Source organism: Coregonus clupeaformis, chromosome 32 (genome assembly GCF_020615455.1).
Source record: "Coregonus clupeaformis isolate EN_2021a chromosome 32, ASM2061545v1, whole genome shotgun sequence".
In the NCBI taxonomy this organism is placed as follows: Eukaryota; Metazoa; Chordata; class Actinopteri; order Salmoniformes; family Salmonidae; genus Coregonus; species Coregonus clupeaformis.
The window spans coordinates 1,399,198-1,419,887 of NC_059223.1; the positions used below are offsets into that span (position 1 = coordinate 1,399,198).

At 43.1% G+C, this 20,690-nt stretch overlaps 1 protein-coding gene across 2 annotated transcripts in view; it reads right to left on the reverse strand.

Moving 5' to 3' along the window:
- fto (FTO alpha-ketoglutarate dependent dioxygenase) overlaps positions 1-20,690 on the reverse strand; it is a 153,552-nt gene that overhangs the window by 81,779 nt on the left and 51,083 nt on the right. For both annotated transcript variants that reach the window (XM_041895437.2, XM_041895431.2), the window contains exon 8: positions 742-866. In XM_041895437.2, coding sequence (XP_041751371.1) covers positions 742-866 — 125 coding nt within the window. The remainder of the gene's footprint in view (positions 1-741; positions 867-20,690) is intronic.

Here is a 20,690-nt window from a genome sequence, read left to right on the forward strand (position 1 = left end):
GTGTTATGGGTGTATATGTAATAACATGTGTGTATAATACAATGGTGGAACAAGCTCCCCCACGACGCCAGGACAGCGGAGTCACTGACCACCTTCCGGAGACACTTGAAACCCTACCTCTTTAAGGAATACCTGGAATAGTATAAAGTAATCCTTCTACCCCCCCCTCTACCCCCACATAAAAAAAAAAGAAGACAAAAAGTGGTTGTCCCACTTGCTATCATAAGTTGAATGCACCAATTTGTAAGTCGCTCTGGATGTAAATGTAGTGTGTGTGTGTGTTCCTGTGTGAGTGTGGGGGGGGGAGTGGACGGAGAGATGGAACAGTTACTAGAGTGGAGGGAGAGATGGAACAGCTAAATCAACATGGTTGTGAGTGTGAGGCCCTGCTTTATCTGAATGAATGGGCTCTGTCTCTGTTCTAACCCTGGACTGGCACTCATCTAGGGGAGGAAGTCACTGGGCTATCCAATCCAAGACCCCTCACTACAAACAACCTCCAACACCCACGTCGGCTCTGCAGACTGTCTTTACATCACCTGCATACCTACTCAAATTTCAACAATTCTGATTCCTTGAAGGGTTTTTTTCACACAATTGAAAGTGTAACAGGGTGTGATTCTTGAACATGTGCCATCCAGACACGTGTGCTTGTTTTCACATTTCAACATTGTTGTATGTGAGTTTCTGTTTACTGTTGATTATGTTGTTGTTTACTGTTGTTGGTGGTTATTTGCTTACCTGTCTCTCCAGGTCTGTCTGTGCTGCTGTCTGTCTGTCAGGGCAGTTAGCAGGGTCTCTGCCATCTCTCTCCTGCCCTCCTCCGGTTGTCCCTCTTCCTCCACCGCTGCCAGGAAGAGTTGCGTCTGAAAGATAGGAAGTAAACAGGAAATGATGTATTAAAATGACAATCTCGATTCTGTCCATGAATCCAAAGAAAACAATATCTCAGACTTATCAGGTCCAATTTGGTGCAGGTGGAATGTGAGTGGTTCTGAACACTTCCTGACTCGCTTGTTTGAGCTACAGACTTCCTGGACATGTCATTTGAAGCGTCTAATTGTCCTGGATCCACCCATAGCAGCGTCTTGCGTCGGCGAGACAACATTCAGAAACCGGTTGTTCTCACGAAAACGTCTCTAAAGTCCGAACAGTTTGAGCTACAGACTATTATGACTCCATCATGGCATCAAAGCTTAGACTGTCACTAAGAAGGACGTGTTGTCTGTTTTGCTCTACGACGATCACAAGCCGCACTTTTTTTTACATAGAAGCTCATAAATAAGTATTGCATTTTGATAATTCCTGATGTTTTCCTGAGCTTTCTTATTGCTCCCAGACAGACTTCAAACACTTCCAGACAGATCACAGACATGGGTATAAAACAATGGGTGATGTTTTGTGGATATAACAGTCAATTTCATTAATTCCTGCCCAGGAAATAGTGTCTATAATATATATATATATATATTGTTTTAGTCATTTAGCAGACGCTCTTATCCAGAGTGACTTACAGTTAGTGAGTGCATACATTATTTATTTTTCTTAATACTGGCCCCCTGTGGGAATCGAACCCACAACCCTGGCGTTGCAAGCACCATGCTCTACCAACTGAGCTACACGGGCCAGTAGACTCATATAGATGCTGTCACAAACTCCAAATGGAACACAGTTGTCACAGACTATTTGAATATTTATTTCCCACTGAGCCAACATTTCCTGTCCTTACATTATACGTATAAATGCCTTTTTGATCAGGTTTTTGTTTGGCGGGCCTCATTTGTGCAGTGACATTAGTCAATAAAACTCATGAATGTGATTTTTGTATCAAATTGTTATAATTTCTGGTTGTCCTGTATGTCCTTGTTCAATGTGAGGCTAAATATGACGGCTTGCTAAGCAGATACATGAAATTAGTGACAAAACCGGACTGATAGGCTGATTGGGCTTGGGACTGATTTAATTAAACTCTGTTTCTGGTAATAGCCACTGTGACACAATTCTGACCAAGTTTGAACCTTGAACTCATCCTTGACCACAGGCCAAACTCTATCCTTAGCTCACAACTCCAACACTAACCCTTGCCGTAGCCTTATCACAAAACCCTATCAAAATGTCTTCCAAAACGGACCTAGAGAGAATCCAGGATGAATATGAAGGCAGTTTCACATCAGAGGATGGCAAATTACCCCAAATATTAGAGACTGAGTCAATTAATCACGTACACCACTGGTGTGTAATGTGTGAGTATACCCCTGTTGAACATGAATTACAGGGAGGCTTAGAGTGTGACGTGGTGCATCAACGTTAATCTGGAACATACTGGTAACCTCTCCTCTCTTATTCCTCTCACAGTTCCTCTCCTCTTCTCTCCTCTGCTTTCTCTCCTCCTCTGCTGTCTTCTCCTCTCCTCCTTTTCTCTAAGCCGCTTCAGAGGAAGTGAAATGAAAAGGGATCTGGCAGCCCAAATTAAATGCAGTTCTGTCAGTGCCGCTCAAATCCCTCTTTCCCTTCAGTCTTACTCTCTCACTCCTCCCGTCTTTTTCTCTCTCCATCTCTCTCCCTCCGTCCCACCATCTCCGTCTCTCTCCCTCCGTCCCACCATCGCCGTCTCTCTCCTTCCATCTCTCTATCCCTTTGGCTCTCGGTCTCTCTCTCCCCCTCTGCTCTCTCCCCTCCCTCTTTCTCCATCTCTCTCTCCGTGCGTTTCTCTCCGTCTCTCCCCTCAGAGGGAGGTGTGATGGATCTGTTACTCTGACTGACTCTGACTGCTTGTTAAGAGCAGTCTCTTCCTGTCACATCCACCAGTCACATGCTTTCATTTCCTCTTTTTACACAGCTCTCTCTTTCTATCTCCTCTCTCCATTCTCCCCCTCCTCTCTTTCAAAACGCACAATGCAAGGGAGACTCTTTTTTTCCCAGCCTTTTTAATCCGTTTCTGACAATCCACCTGTCTGTCTTCATTCGTGTGAGGACAGGTTTGATTGTGGGTTCTTGAGAAGGGAGCGGAGCAGGATTGAGAGTTGTCAAAATCATCCTCACTTCCCCCTACATGGACGGGACAGGTGTCAAAACATTTGATGATACGGGCGGCGAGCCTACGACATGTGACCGATTGCACCTGAGGAGAATGAGACGTGAGGTAAATCAGCTGACCAGAGGAGAGAATGGTGGCTGGCTATAGGTCTGATCCCTATGGAAACTGTACTGTAGCCGTCACCTTGCATCAAGCACTATTCTTCATATGATTGACAGCTTGAGAAACTATGAGAAAGTGCATTCCGAGTGTATCAACGTCTCTGAAATGAGTTCTCACAATCTCTATGGATTCCTTTCCTTTACAGTACACTCCTGAGTCGTGTTTGTCTGCTGTGTGATTCAGCACTGCTGAGTATAACTGAACAGAAACCAGTTTTAACCCCACTAAATGCTGATTCTGTATGTGTGTCTCTTCGCCCTGGAGGCGTGAGGGGTCAGGGGTTCAGCGGAGAGGGGAAGAGCCCCTCTGTCCCTCCTCTGCCCCAGCATGGATGATGACAGAAGCCACCAAAGGAGCAGGAGAAGACCCACAACAGGACCCTCACACTGATGGCAGGCCTGAACTCATGCTCACCTCTCCTGTTAAGCCTTAGTAAACACACTGGCGACAGGCTTCTGAGAGGGGCGAGGGGCGTGTGTGTGTGTCTCTCTATGTGTGTTTGTTGCACTGTGTTCAGGAGGGGGTCTGACTGACCGGTGATGAGTGACGCCTTCAGGTTAAGCCCCAGGCTGATCCCCAGGCCCTTTAGACTCTCTACTGCTTGTTTACTGCACTGGGCCAGAGCAAGCTCCTCATCACCCCCCAGACCCACACCTACCCTGCCCGGCCTGCCCTACACCCACAGACCCACACCTACCCAGCCCCAGCACCAGACCACACCTACCCAGCCCAGCCTGCCCTAAACCCACAGCCCAAACATACCCAGCCCAGCCTGCCCTACACCCACATCCCACACCTTTATCATCTCAGCCCCATCTGTTAGCACCGGGTGGCCCTACCCTCCACTCCACCTCTGTTTACAGCCAGATGACAGCACCCGTCCTCAGCTTCCTGATGCTGACCAGAGATGTCCCTGTGACCTGGGGTAGGGACCAAGGGGGAGAGAAAGGGCAGGGGGGAGCCTATAGCTGCCACACACAGATCCAGCTCTATACCCTTGTCCACCAGTTCCAGCCTTGTGTATTTCATCTAAAGAAAGGCCTCCAGATTTCCTAGCTCAGGTAAACAAATACAAACATAGACAGAGAACAACTTCTAAAGACCAGACCCCAGGGCAGCTTGCGGCTTCTCACTGACACATTTGACATTTTAGTCAATTAACAGATGCTTTTATCCAGAGCGACTTAAAGTTAGTGCATTCATCGTAAGATGGCTAGGTGGGACAACCACATATCACAGGCATAGAAAGTAAATTTTTCCTCAATAACGTAGCTATCAGTAGAGTCTGGGGGGCAAGTGCTGGTTCATGTTTAGTTGTATTTATATATTTGGGGGGGGTCCACCATTAGGGTGCCAGGACAGAGAAGAGCTTGGACCCGTAGGGGTCGGAGGGCCAAGGGAGAAGACAAGTGCCTGGATTAGGACCTGCGCCGCTTCCTGTGTGAGGTAGTGTCGTACTCTACGGATGTTGTAGAGCATGAACCTGTAGGAGCGAGTCACTGCTTTGATGTTTGCAGAGAACAACAGGGTGTTATCCAGAGTCACGTCAAGGTTCTTTGCACTCTGGGAGGGCGACACTGTGGAGTTGTCAACCGTGATGGAGAGGTCTTTGAGCGGGCAAGCCTTCCCCGGGAGGAAGAGCAGCTCCGTCTTGTCGAGGTTGAGCTTGAGGTGGTGGGTTGACATCCAAGCTAAGATATCTGCCAGACACGCAGAGATGCGTGTCGCCACTTGGGTGTCAGAAGGGGTGAAGGAGAAAACTAGTAAGTATCATCCGCATATCAATGATAGGAGAGAGACCATGTGAGGATATGACGAAGCCGAGTGACTTGGTGTATAGAGAGAAGAGGAGAGGGCCTAGAACCGTGGGGGACACCAGTAGTGAGAGTACGTGGTGCAGACACAGATCCTCTCCACGTCACCTGGTGACACGCACAACTAACAAACAACTATCTAACATCTAATCTCAAATGCCACCATTTGTCTTTCCGCATAGAAAGACTGGGAACGAAATAAAAGTGAGGGCAACTGGGGCTGTGTTTTTATGGTGCTATGCTACACTACCAGTCCAAAAGTGACTGGTTTGGTCACAGTGTAACTTATAGAAAGTATATTACTAGAGAGGAAGTAGGAAGTAATAGGAAAATAAGCTCCACACTATAAATACTTTAGTGCTTTAAGACTGACCCTAGAGTATCTCTCAAAATCTTAACACCCCATGAAAAGTATTACTTCCTGACTTCAGATCAGCAGTTGCAGGCATGTTGGATTCTACCTGGCTCTACACTTCCTCTATTGGACCAGGCTATGACTCACACTCTTCTCCCCACACTCCAGTTAAAAGTTACCCACAGATCTAAGATCAGATTACCCTACCCTCAATTCTAACCTTATCCATTGCGGATTAAAGACATATCTGACCCTGTATCAGTGGTTAGAGATAGGGACAGCATCTACCTTACTGCTCTGCCCACCTCCGTCTGTCTGACTGGCAGCCTCACCTCTACCTCTTCCAGTTTTCCCCCAACTCCCTGGCACAGCCACATTTACCAGTCCCAGCAATGTCCAGGCCTCCTCGTCAGACTCTCTTGTGCCAACTACACGGCTGCCCATAATGGAGGCCTGGCCCGGCCCAGTAATCCATCCTTCTGTTTACGACTGCTGGGGCCTCTCTTACACAACCAGCTACATGCAGGAGCTCGTGTCACGCTGACCAAGACGGCCAACCTCAAACATCCACACAGATATCTGAACCAGCCAGAGCCTCAGCCCTGCTCTCTCTCACTCTGTCTTTCTCCATTTCTTTAATTATTCTCCAAATCTTCTGACACTTACTGGCTGCTCCGGTTGCTTCTGCCCCGACATCTTATTTCATAGGCCCAGGGAGTGGGAGTTTGGCAAGCTGCTAATACAAGAAACCAATATGACTTCCACAACTGGTCGGTGGAAAAAGGCTTCAGGCACCTTGCTCCGGGTAATTGATAGCTTCTGCTGGGTCATATGGACAACCAGGGAACTGTGATCATGCTGTGTGTGTGTATGTGTGTGTCTCTCTCTCTCTGGCTTCCCAGGTTACGTTGCTCTGGGGGTAACAGTCACACGGCTGAAAACATTATATTAGCCAAGGAAATAAGCCCGAGATACTTTCCCTTTCCTGTGACATCACACAACTTCCAGTCATAAAAGTGCTGCTCTTACCTATTCCTGCCTATCATCACATTAGAGATGGGCCAAATCGAGACCTGGCTGAAATTTGATTTGCCAAATTTCCACGAGGACTGATGGGAAGATAGCTTAAGCTTCTGCAGGGAATGGGGGACTGACTGAGGTGGTTGGGGTGAATTTGTGTCATGTGTTGACTTGGTCTCATCACTGTGCAGGCTCTTTTCCACTTTGAAGGCCCCTGACTGTTGACATCACTAAAGCTGAGCAGGTAACGGAGCGAACAGGCTGAGGGGTGGGGGGCTGGAAAAACACTAGGCCTCTTACAGAGAAGGGGTGGGAGGAGGTCTTATGTCTATTCAGGCCCCTAGAGATGAGTTGGTGTGTGTGTGTGTGTGTGTGTGCGTATGTGCGTGTGTGTGTGCGTGAGTGGTACTTGTGATCTTCGTGGTGATTGAGAGGTTTCCCTTTCTGCCAGATTGACCCCCTAAGGGTTGTGGGTGCCATCAATTATGTCACCCCCAAACTGGGCTTCCCTATACACACCGGATTATATGAAGTGTAAAACATTTAATAAATGTGTCTGAAACATCAGAGAAGCCCGTTTGAGCAGAAAAGGGGGGGTTGTAAAGAGACACCATAGAAGGAGTTGGCCTCAACAAGTGATTGTGTTTGAAGGCATTGTCATGCACTAGTGTGGGCAGGGCGTCTTTGTAAGGCAGAGCTACAGTCCATCTTTTAGGGCAGAATGCAGGGAGGACGGGTGGACATACGCTTTGCACAGGGCCAAATGAGGCAGAAACCGATTGGCTTTTGTGGTTGTCCCTTTTGGTGGGAAAGAAAAAGTAAATCTGTTTTAAGGTCGCAATCCGACAGTCCAATTCAGCCTCACAAACATCATACAAAAACCCTACTCGCACGGCTCTAACCGTCGCACAGGGCAGGATGAGAGCGGATCCAGTGGAGTTTAATGGTTAAACCACATACCTCTAAATGAGCTCTGCAGATGGCGACTACCACACACACACACACTTGCCTCCACATCAGAGGACTGGCAAGGACACACACATATTCTACACAAACTACCCCAGCCTTCCTGGCCTAGACAAAATGCATCACTGTCCACCATAAGAAAGCATCTGAGGTGTAAGGACTAATTTAAGACAGAAAAGATTGAGCTCGACAGAGATGGAAGACACATGGCAACTCCCTCTCTCCCTCCCTCCCTCCATCTAAAATTTTATCATAGACTGTTGTAGATAGCAGATTCTGATCAGCACCTCTCTCTTGCCAATAAAAGCTTTTTGCTGACTGGGGGAAAGCCAGGAGCTCTCCTTGAAAGTTACAATGTTACACACACTCCAATGCTCCATACCTCATTTCCTAAGAAATGCTAAACCAATAATGGGGATTTCCATCAATCTCCTGCAGCATAGCTAGCACAGGAGAAGGTGGTTTGAACAGAACATATACTATATACAGAGGTGGTATAGAGTTATATATATATATATATATATATATATATATATATATATATATATATATATATATATATATAAGAGAGAGAGAGAGAGAGAGAGAGAGAGAGAGAGAGAGAGAGAGAGAGAGAGAGAGAGAGAGTTATATACACTACCGGTCAAAGGTTTTAGAACACCTACTCATTCAAGGGTTTTTTTTGATTTTTACTATTTTCTACAACGTAGAATAATAGTGAAGACATCAAAACTATGAAATAACACATATGGAATCATGCAGTAAGCAAAAAAGTGTTAAACCAATCAAAATATATTTTATATTTGAGATTCTTCAAATAGCCACCCTTTGCCTTGATGACAGCTTTGCACACTCTTGGCATTCTCTCAACCAGCTTCATGAGGTAGTCACCTGGAATGCATTTCAATTGACCACCTTCCGGAGACACTTGAAACCCTACCTCTTTAAGGAATACCTGGAATAGTATAAAGTAATCCTTCTTCCCCCACCCCCCATAAAAAAAAAAGTTTTAAAAAAAGGTGGTTGTCCCACTGGCTATCATAAGTTGAATGCACCCATTTGTAAGTCGCTCTGGATAAGAGCATCTGCTAAATTATGTAAATGTAAATGTAATTAACAGGTGTGCCTTGTTTAAAGTTAATGCATTTAAGCCAATCAGTTCTGTTGTGACAAGGGTATATTATGTCCATATTATGGCAAGAACAGCTCAAATAAGCAAAGAGAAACGACAGTCCATCATTACTTTAAGACAATACGGAACATTTCAAGAAGTTTCTTCAAGTGCAGTCGCAAAAACCATTAAGCACTATGATGAAACTGGCTCTCATGAGGACCGCCACAGAAATGGAAGACCAGAGTTACCTCTGCTGCAGAGGATAAATTCATCAGAGTTCCCAGCCTCATAAATTGCAGCCCAAATAAATGCTTCACAGAGTTCAAGTAACAGACACATCTCAATATCAACTGGGTGAATCAGGCCTTCATGGTCGAATTGCTGCAAAGAAACCAATACTAAAGGACACCAATAAGAAGAAGAGACTTGCTTGGGCCAAGAAACACGAGCAATGGACATTAGACCGGTGGAAATCTGTCCTTTGGTCTGGAGTCCAAATTGGAGATTTTTGGTTCCAACCACCGTGTGTTTGTGAGACGCAGTGTGGGTGAACGGATGATCTCTGCATGTGTATTTCCCACCGTAAAGCATGAAGGAGGAGGTGTTATGGTGTGGGGGTGCTTTGCTGGTGACACTGTCTGTGATTTATTTAGAATCACAGACAGTGCATTCTGCAGCAATACGCCATCCCATCTGGTTTGGGCTTAATGGGACTATCATTTGTTTTTCAACAGGACAATGACCCAGCACACCTCCAGGCTGTGTAAGGGCTATTTTACCAAGAAGGAGAGTGATGGAGTGCTGCATCAGATGACCTGGCCTCCACAATCCCCCGACCTCAACCAAATTGAGATGATTTGGGATGTGGGACTGCAGAGTGAAGGAAAAGCAGCCAACAAGTGCTCAGCATATGTGGGAACTTATTCAAAACTGTTGGAAAAGCATTCCAGGTGAAGCTGTTTGAAATAATGCTAAGAGTGTGCGAAATAGAAGGTCTAACAGAACAGCTAGATACCAATAAACATTGTAAAATGGAGGCTCAGAATAAATTAAAAATAAATTCAAGAAAGATCAAGTGTAATATATTATAAAAATAAAGCAAACTGGATGGAATATGGGGGAAAATGCACCAAATTATTTTTTTAATCTTCAACATAGAAATGCTACCAAAAATAATTTACTGAAACTGGTTACAAATGACGGAGTCACCCATGATTCACCAAATTATATTTTGAAGGAGGAAGCAAAGTACTTTAAGCATATGTATTCGTTTCAGTCGCCTCCATCTCCTCTAACTGAAGCTAATTGTAGGGATTTTTTTTCTATCGATAATGTAAAATTAACAGCCATACAGAAAGACTCATGTGAACGTGAAATTACAGAGGAAGAACTTCTGGATGCCATTAAAGACTTTAAGTTCGGGAAAACTCCAGGGTTGGATGGCATACCAGTCGAGGTATACCCCAAAAAATATATATACTCAGAGGACCGTTATTAGCATGTTTTAACCACTCCTATGTAAATGGTAGATTATCAGACACTCAAGAAGAAGGTCTGATTTCATTATTACTGAAACAGGATACATGTGGAAAATATAAAGATCCAGTCCATTAAAAAAATTGGAGGCCCCTTACACTTCAGTGTTGTGATGCAAAAATTCTAGCAAAATGTATAGCGCATAGAATTAAAAAGGTATTGTCGGACATTATTCATTCTAATCAGACAGGTTTTTTACATGGACGATACATTGGAGATAATATAAGGCAAGTACTGGAAACAATAGAACACTATGAACAATCTGGAAAACCAGGTCTGCTATTCATAGCAGACTTTGAAAAGGTATTTGATAAAGTACGACTGGAGTTTATATATAAATGCCTGGAGCATATCAATTTTGGAGTATCTCATATAAAATGTGTTAAAGTAACCCTAGGTGTAAAATAGTAAATAATGGCTATGTTTCTGAAAGTTTTAAACTGTCAAGAGGAGTAAAACAAGGTTGTCCACTATCGGCATATCTATTTATTATGGCCATCGAAATGTTAGCTATTAAAAACAGATCCAACTATAATATCAAGGGATTAGAAATCCAGGGCTTAAAAACAAAGGTGTCATTGTACGCTGATGATTCATGTTTTCTTTTAAATCCACAACTTGAATCCCTCCACAGCCTCATAGAGGATCTAGATACATTTTCTAATCTCTCTGGATTACAACCAAATTATGATAAATGTACTATATTACGTATTGGATCACTAAAAAATACAATTTTTTAAATTACCATGTTTACCAATAAAATGGTCTGATGGTGATGTGGATATACTCGGAATACATATATCAAATGAAATAATTGATCTCACTCCAATACATTTCAATAGAAAGTTAGCAAAAATAGATAAGATCTTGCTACCATGGAAAGGTGGGTGCCTGTCAATTTGTGGAAAAATCACCCTGATTAACTCTTTAGTATTATCCCAATTTACCTATTTGCTTATGGTCTTGCCTACGCCTAGCAAACAGTTTTTTAAATTATATGAGAAAAAAATATTCCATTTTATTTGGAATGGCAAGCCAGACAAAATTAAACAGGCCTATTTATATAATGAATATGAATTCAGAGGACAGAAATTATTAAATATTAAAGCATTAGACCTATCACCAAAACCTTCAGTCATACAAAAGTTATACTTACATCCAAACTGGTTCTCTAGCAAATTAGTAAGATTGTCTCACCCCATGTTCAAGAATGGCCTTTTTCCCTTTATTCAGATTACAACCTCTCACTTTCAGTTATTTGAAAAGGAAATCATCACCCAAATATCACTATTTCTAAAACAAGCCATAGAAAGTTGGTTGCAACTTCAATTTAATCGTCCAGAAACGACAGAACAAATAATGCAACAAATATTGTGGTTAAACTCAAATATACAAATTGATTTAAAAAAATATATATATATATATATATATATATATATATATATATATATATATATATATATATATATATATATATATACTCTTCGTAAATGATATCATAGGTAGGACTGGTGGAGTTATGTTGCACATGCAGCTAACAAATACATGTCGGCTCTACCCAAAATTCCCACCAAATAATTTCAGCATTACCACAAAAATGGAAGAGGAAAGTAGAAGGGGGAAAAAGTAAGGAACTTGTCTGTCGGCCCTGCATTAACGAACATAATTGGTTAAAGAAAATTGTGATAAATAAAAAAGTATAGCAGTTTCATTTAAGGACCAAAGGATTGACAGCCATCCCATATACAGTGAGAGAAAAAAGTATTTGATCCCCTGCTGATTTTGTACGTTTGCCCACTGACAAAGACATGATCAGTCTATAATTTTAATGGTAGGTTTATTTGAACAGTGAGAGACAGAAGAACAAAAAAAATCCAGAAAAACTAATGTCAAAAATGTTATAAATTGATTTGCATTTTAATGAGGGAAATAAGTATTTGACCCCTCTGCAAAACATGACTTAGTACTTAGTGGCAAAACCCTTGTTGGCAATCACAGAGGTCAGACGTTTCTTGTAGTTGGCCACCAGGTTTGCACACATCTCAGGAGGGATTTTGTCCCACTCCTCTTTGCAAATCTTCTCCAAGTCATTAAGGTTTCGAGGCTGACGTTTGGTAACTCAAACCTTCAACTCCCTCCACAGATTGTCTATGGGATTAAGGCTAGGCCACTCCAGGACCTTAATGTGCTTCTTCTTGAGCCACTCCTTTGTTGCCTTGGCCGTGTGTTTTGGGTCATTGTCATGCTGGAATACCCATCCATGACCCAATTTCAATGCCCTGGCTGAGAATAGGTTCTCACCCAAGATTTGATGGTACATGGCCCCGTCCATCGTCCCTTTGATGCGGTGAAGTTGTCCTGTCCCCTTAGCAGAAAAACACCCCCAAAGCATAATGTTTCCACCTCCATGTTTGACGGTGGGGATGGTGTTCTTGGGGTCATAGGCAGCATTCCTCCTCCTCCAAACACGTTGAGTTGAGTTGATGCCAAAGATCTCCATTTCGGTCTCATCTGACCACAACACTTTCACCCAGTTCTCCTCTGAATCATTCAGATGTTCATTGGCAAACTTCAGACGGGCCTGTATATGTGCTTTCTTGAGCAGGGGGACCTAGCGGGCGCTGCAGGATTTCAGTCCTTCACGGCGTACTGTGTTACCAATTGTTTTCTTGGTGACTATGGTCCCAGCTGCCTTGAGATCATTGACAAGATCCTCCCGTGTAGTTATGGGCTGATTCCTCACCGTTCTCATGATCATTACAACTCCACGAGGTGAGATCTTGCATGGAACCCCAGGCCGAGGGAGATTGACAGTTATTTTGTGTTTCTTCCATTTGCGAATAATCGCACCAACTGTTATCACCTTCTCACCAAGCTGCTTGGCGATGGTCTTGTAGCCCATTCCAGCCTTGTGTAGGTCTACAATCTTGTCCCTGACATCCTTGGAGAGCTCTTTGGTCTTGGCCATGGTGGAGAGTTTGGAATTTGATTGATTGATTGCTTTTGTGGACAGGTGTCTTTTATACAGTTAACAAGCTGAGATTAGGAGCACTCCCTTTAAGAGTGTGCTCCTAATCTCAGCTCGTTACCTGTATAAAAGACACCTGGGAGCCAGAAATCTTTCTGATTGAGAGGGGGTCAAATACTTATTTCCCTCATTAAAATGCAAATCAATTTATAACATTTTTTACATGCGTTTTTCTGGATTTTTGTTGTTGTTATTCTGTCTCTCACTGTTCAAATAAACCTACCATTAAAATTATAGACTGATCATTTCTTTGTCAGTGGGCAAACGTACAAAATCAGCAGGGGATCAAATACTTTTTTCCCTCACTGTAGATTGCAAAATAGTTGGGAAGAGATGTTTGACGTACCGATTCCATGTCATAGTGTTTATGAACTGATACGCAAAACAACACAGGATTCAAAACTTAGAATTTTTCAATTTGAATTATTATACAAAATTCTTGCTACCAACAGAATGTTATTTATATGAGGGATACAATCTTCCCAGCTCTGCAGATTTTGCTGCGAGGAGATAGAATCATTAGATCATTTGTTTTGGTACTGTCAATTTATGGCTTGTTTTTGGACACAGGTCCAGAAATGGCTGAAGGATTGCAATATTTACCTGGAGCTAACCCTGCAGATAGCACTACTGGGTGATCTGAAAAGTCATAGTCAATCAATAAATAATATAATAATACTTTATAGCAAAAAAGTTTATTTTCAATTTACAATCTGTAGAAACAATGAGAATAGAAGGGTTCAGAACTTTTGTGAAACATCACAGTACAGTTGAAAAATATATGGCAAATAGAAATCCAATATGGATGGTGTTAAGAGATACATTTACATTTTTACACGCTCTTATCCAGAGCGACTTACAAATTGGTGCATTCACCTTATGATAGCCAGTGGGACAACCACTTTACATTTGTTTTTGTTTTTAATATAATTTTCTTCTTATTTTTATTTTTTTAGAGTATATTTTTAATTTTCATTTGTTTTAGAATATATATATATATATATATATATATATATATATATTTGTTTTTGTGGGGGTGGGGGGTGGGGTAGGGGGTGTAGACTGATTACTTTTATACTATCCCAGGTATTCCTTAAAGAGGTAGGGTTTCAAGTGTCTCCGGAAGGTGGTCAGTGACTCCGCTGTCCTGGCGTCGTGAGGGAGCTTGTTCCACCATTGGGGTGCCAGAGCAGCGAACAGTTTTGATAGATAGTAGTAGATAGATGGGAGGTGTTGAATGGAGCTGAAGGATGGGACTAATAACAACTAACAACAACTAATAACAACAAGATAACTAATGTAAAGCATACTGTGTCCATAATAAGTATATACAGTGCCTTGCAAAAGTATTCATCCCCCTTGGCGTTTTTCCTATATTGTTGCATTACAACCTGTAATTTAAATTGATTTTTATTTGGACATACACAAAATAGTCCAAATTGGTGAAGTGAAATTCAAAAAATTACTTGTTTCAAAAAATTCAAAAAAATAAATAACGGAAAAGTGGTGCGTGCATATGTATTCACCCCCTTTGCTATGAAGCCCCAAAATAAGATCTGGTGCAACCAATTACCTTCAGAAGTCACATAATTAGTTAAATAAAGTCCACCTGTGTGCAATCTAAGTGTCACATGATCTGTCACATGATCTCAGTATATATACACCTGTTCTGAAAGGCCCAAGAGTCTGCAATACCACTAAGCAAGGGGCACCACCAAGCAAGCGGCAACATGAAGACCAAGGAGCTCTCCAAACAGATCAGGGACACAGTTGTGGAGAAGTACAGATCAGGGTTGGGTATAAAAAAAATATTAGAAACTTTGAACATCCCACGGAGCACCATTAAATCCATTATTAAAACATTTAAAGAATATTGCACGACAACAAACCTGCCAAGAGAGAGCCGCCCACCAAAACTCACGGACCAGGCAAGGAGGGGATTAATCAGAGAGGCAACAAAGAGACCAAAGATAACCCTGAAGGAGCTGCAAAACTCCACAGCTGAGATTGGAGTATCTGTCCATAGGACCACTTTAAGCCGTACACTCCACAGAGCTGGGCTTTACAGAAGAGTGGCCAGAAAAAAGCCATTGCTTAAAGAAAAAAATAAACAAACACGTTTGGTGTTCGCCAAAAGGCATGTGGGAGACTCCTTAAACATATGGAAAAAGGTACTCTAGTCAGATGAGACTAAAATTGAGCTTTTTGACCATCAACGAAAACGCTATGTCTGGCGCAAATCCAACACCTCTCATCACCCGAGAACACCATCCCCACAGTGAAGCATGGTGGTGGCAATGACCCTAAGCATACTGCTAAAGCAACACACGAGTGGTTTAAGGGGAAACATTTAAATGTCTTGGAATGGCCTAGTCAAAGCCCAGATCTCAATCCAATTGAGAATCTGTGGTATGACTTAAATAATGCTGTACACCAGCGGAACCCATCCAACTTGAAGGAGCTGGAGCAGTTTTGCCTGGATAATGGGCAAAAATCCCAGTGGCTAGATGTGCCAAGCTTATAGAGACATACCCCAAGAGACTTGCAGCTGTAATTATTGCAAAAGGTGGCTCTACAAATGTATTGACTTTGGGGGGGGTTTCGTTTTTTTTGTCTTATTTCTTGTTTGTTTCACAATAACAAATATTTTGCATTTTCAAAGTGGTAGACATGTCGTGTAAATCAAATGATACAAACTCCCCAAAAAATCAATTTTAATTCCAGGTTGTAAGGCAACTAAATAGGAAAAATGCCAAGGGGGGTGAATACTTTCGCAAGCCACTGTAGGTTATAGGTTGTGAGCTTTTGTGAAAGAGCACAGTTAGAAAGATATGGCATATAGAAGCAAACCGGATGGACATCATGAAAATGATCGGAGAGGATGAGGGTAGAGGAAGTTCAGGAGTAAAAACAAACAAAATATAATTATTGTGTCCATAAAATGTATATAGTATGTATAAGCTGGAAGTAGAGTTCTAAGCGTTGTTGTTCACTAGTTTACTCCAATTAGGGAAGGGGTGGTGGGGTTGGAAAGTAATAAAGGGAAATATTACATTGATGGAAGTTACAATCTATCTGCAATATTAAAGCTGATCCCCCCCACCCCACAAAAAAAAAGAGTGTGCAAAGCTGTCATCAAGGCAAAGGGTGGCTATTCGACCATGAAGGCCTGATTAACACAGTCTCCTCTGAACAGTTGATGTTGATGTGTCTGTTACTTGAACTCTGTGAAGCATTTCTTTGGGCTGCAATTTCTGAGGCTGGGAACTCTGATGAACTTATCCTGTGCAGCACAGGTAACTCTGGGTCTTCCATTCCTGTGGCGGTCATCATGAGAGCCAGTTTCATCATAGCGCTTGATGGTTTTTGCGACTGCACTTGAAGAAACGTTCAAAGTTCTTGAAATGTTCCATATTGACTGACCTTCATGTCTTGAAGTAATGATGGACTGTCGTTTCTCTTTGCTTATTTGAGCTGTTCTTGCCAAAATATGGACTATCTTCTGTATACCCCCCTACCTTGTCACAACACAACTGATTGGCTCAAACGCATTAAGAAGGAAATAAATTCCTCAAATTAACTTTTAAGAAGGCACACATTACATTTTAGTCATTTAGCAGACGCTCTTATCCAGAGCGACTTACAAGAGCAATTAGGGTTAAGTGCCTTGCTCAAGGGCACATCGACAGATTTTTCACCTAGTCGGCTCTGGGATTAGAACCAGCAACCTTTCGGTTACTGGCACAACGCTCTTAACCACTAAGCTACCTGCCGCCTCTTGTTAGTTGAAATGCATTCCAGGTGACTACCTCATGAAGCTGGTTGAGAGAATGCCAAGAGTGTGCAAAGCTGTCATCAAGGCAAAGGGTGGCTATTTGAAGAATCTCAAATATAAAATATATTTTGATTGGTTTAACACTTTTTTGCTTACTGCATGATTCCATATGTGTTATTTCATAGTTTTGATGTCTTCACTATTATTCTACGTTGTAGAAAATAGTACAAATCAAGAAAAACCCTTGAATGAGTAGGTGTTCTAAAATATTTGACCGGTAGTGTATACAAAAGTATGTGGACACCCCTTCAAATTAGTGGATTTGGCTATTTCAGCCACACCCGTTGCTGACAGGTGTATAAAATCGTCCACACAGCCATGCAATCTCCATAGACAAACACTGGCTGTAGAATGGCCTTACTGAAGAGCTCAGTGACTTTCAACGTGGCACCGTTATAAAATGCCACCTTTCCAACAAGTCAATTCGTCACATTTCTGCCCTGCTAGAGTTGCCCCGGTCAACTGTAGTGCTGTTATTGTGACGTGGAAACGTATTGGCGCAACAACGGCTCAGCTGCAAAGTGGTAGGCCACACAAGCTCACAGAACCGGACCACCGAGTGCAGAAGCGCGTAGCGCGTACAAATCGTCTGTCCTCAGTTGCAACACTCACTACCGAGTTCCTAACTGCCTCTAGAAGCAACATCAGCACAATAACTGTTTGTCGGAGCTTCATGAAATGTGTTTCCATGGCTGAGCAGCCGCACACAAGCCTAAGATCACCATGCGCAATGCCAAGCGTCGGCTGGAGTGGTCTAAAGCTCGCCGCCATTGGACTCTGGAGCAGTGGAAACGTGTTTTCTGGAGTAATGAATCACGCTTCACCATCTGTCAGTCCGACGGACTAATCTGGGTTTGGCAGATGCCAGGAGAACGCTACCTGCCCGAATGCATAGTGCCAACTGTAAAGTTTGGTGGAGGAGGGATAATGGTCTGGGCCTGTTTTTCAGGGAAATCTTAACGCTACAGCATACAATGACATTCTAGACAATTCTGTGCTTCCAACTTTGTGGCAACAGTTTGGGGAAGGACCTTTCCTGTTTCAGCATGACAATGCCCCCGTGCACAAAGCGAGGTCAATAGAGAAATGGTTTGACGAGATCGGTGTGGAAGAACTTGACTGGCCTGCACAAAGACCTCAACCCTGACTGCAAGCCAGGCCTAATCGCCCAACATCAGTGCCCAACCTCACTAATGCTCTTGTGGCTGAATGGAAGCAAGTCCACGCAGCAATGTTCCAACATCTAGTGGAAAGCCTTCCCAGAAGAGTGGAGAATGTTATAGCAGCAAAGGGGGGACCAACTCCATATTAATGCCCATGATTTTGGAATGAGATATTCGACGAGTAGGTGTCCTTATACTTTTGGTCATGTAGTGTATGTCTATAGGGACAGAACTGGGTGATTTATAGAGGTAAGCCCCGATTGACTAGAGTTAACATTAGTGTAGGACTGAAAAAGTTCCATTGAAAGAACACAGGCCTCAGACCCATCAGGTCAACCCCAGCTCTGGCTAGAGAGGTTTGTGACTGTATGAACTGAAAGGCCTGAGCTCCATCACTGCTCTGGTTAGAGAGGTATGTGACTGTATGAACAGAAAGGCCTGAGGTCCATCACTGCTCGGGCTACAGAGAGGTAGGGCTACATTACTGCGTGAAAGACCTGTCAGATCCCACTCATGTCTTTATCCTGGGAGTGAAGCTGGCAGGTCTGCTAAGTCTGTTAGAGAGAGAGGAATACATAGTGGACTAGTATGAGTTCCCTAGGGGTGCTGGCCCATTGTAAAGGCTGTAGTAGAGTACTGTCAGGGCTATTACAGACAGCTCTTCTATAAGGTCCCCAGGCTCTGACAGACATGAGGCTAACTGACCCGTATGGACCCCTGTCTCCTGACTGGGTGGCCTAGAACAAGACATGATGAAAACATAAGCCACAACCACCATTTACATTCATGAGTAATACAGTGAGGGAAAAAGTATTTGATCCCCTGCTGATTTGGTATGTTTGCCCACTGACAAAGACATGATCAGTCTATAATTTTAATGGTAGGTTTATTTGAACAGTGAGAGACAGAATAACAACAAAAAAATCTAGAAAAACAGATGTCAAAAATGTTATAAATTGATTTGCATTTTAAATGAGGGAAATAAGTATTTGACCCCTCTGCAAAACATGACTTAGTACTTGGTGGCAAAACCCTTGCTGGCAATCACAGAGGTCAGACGTTTCTTGTAGTTGGCCACCAGGTTTGCACACATCTCAGGAGGGATTTTGTCCCACTCCTCTTTGCAGATCTTCTCCAAGTCATTAAGGTTTCGAGGCTGACGTTTGGCAACTCGAACCTTCAGCTCCCTCCACAGATCTTCTATGGGATTAAGGTCTGGAGACTGGCTAGGCCACTCCAGGACCTTAATGTGCTCCTTCTTGAGCCACTCCTTTGTTGCCTTGGCCGTGTGTTTTGGGTCATTGTCATGCTGGAATACCCATCCACAACCCATTTTCAATGCCCTGGCTGAGGGAAGGGGGTTCTCACCCAAGATTTGACGGTACATGGCCCCGTCCATCGTCCCTTTGATGCGGTGAAGTTGTCCTGTCCCCTTAGCAGAAAAACACCCCCAAAGCATAATGTTTCCACCTCCATGTTTGATGGTGGGGAAGGTGTTCTTGGGGTCATAGGCACCATTCCTCCTCCTCCAAACACGACGAGTTGAGTTGATGCCAAAGAGCTCAATTTTGGTCTCATCTGACCACAACACTTTCACCCAGTTCTCCGCTGAATCATTCAGATGTTCATTGGCATACTTCAGACGGGCCTGGATATGTGCTTTCTTGAGCAGGGGGACCTTGCGGGCGCTGCAGGATTTCAGTCCTTCACGGCGTAGTGTGTTACCAATTGTTTTCTCGGTGACTATGGTCCCAGCTGCCTTGAGATCATTGACAAGATCCTCCCGTGTAGTTCTGGGCTGATTCCTCACCGTTCTCATGATCATTGCAACTCCACGAGGTGAGATCTTGCATGGAGCCCCAGGCCGAGAGAGATTGACAGTTATTTTGTGTTTCTTCCATTTGCTAATAATCGCACCAACTGTTGTCACCTTCTCACCAAGCTGCTTGGCGATGGTCTTGTAGCCCATTCCAGCCTTGTGTAGGTCTACAATCTTCTCCCTGACATCCTTGGAGAGCTCTTTGGTCTTGGCCATGGTGGAGAGTTTGGAATCTGATTGATTGCTGATCACAAAGAAATGATCAGTCTATAATTTTAATGGTAGGTTTATTTGAACAGTGAGAGACAGAATAACAACAACAAAAATCCAGAAAAACGCATGTCAAAAATGTTATAAATTGATTTGCATTTTAATGAGGGAAATAAGTATTTGACCCCCTCTCAATCAGAAAGATTTCTGGCTCCCAGGTGTCTTTTATACAGGTAACAAGCTGAGATTAGGAGCACTCCCTTTAAGTGTGTGCTCCTAATCTCAGCTCGTTACCTGTATAAAATCAGCAGGGGATCAAATACTTTTTTCCCTCACTGTATGAGTTACAAAATGGAAAGGATACTATCTGTTTTTAGACTTTTGACTTGTGAATTTATCACACCACACACCCCTGCTCATTTCATTGTGTGTAGTGCTCCTGCTCCTCACCCATGGAGCCAGGCACGCTGATGGGAGCTGAGTGGGTAAAGAGTGTTTATAAGGCAGTTAGCCAGCAGAGAGAGGATGCAGCCCTCCAGGCAGCTCTTACCCAAATAAAACAGACATTTATTACACCGTACATGACCCTCTCATTACACATAAATAGGAATTAATGAGAGCTATATCTGGC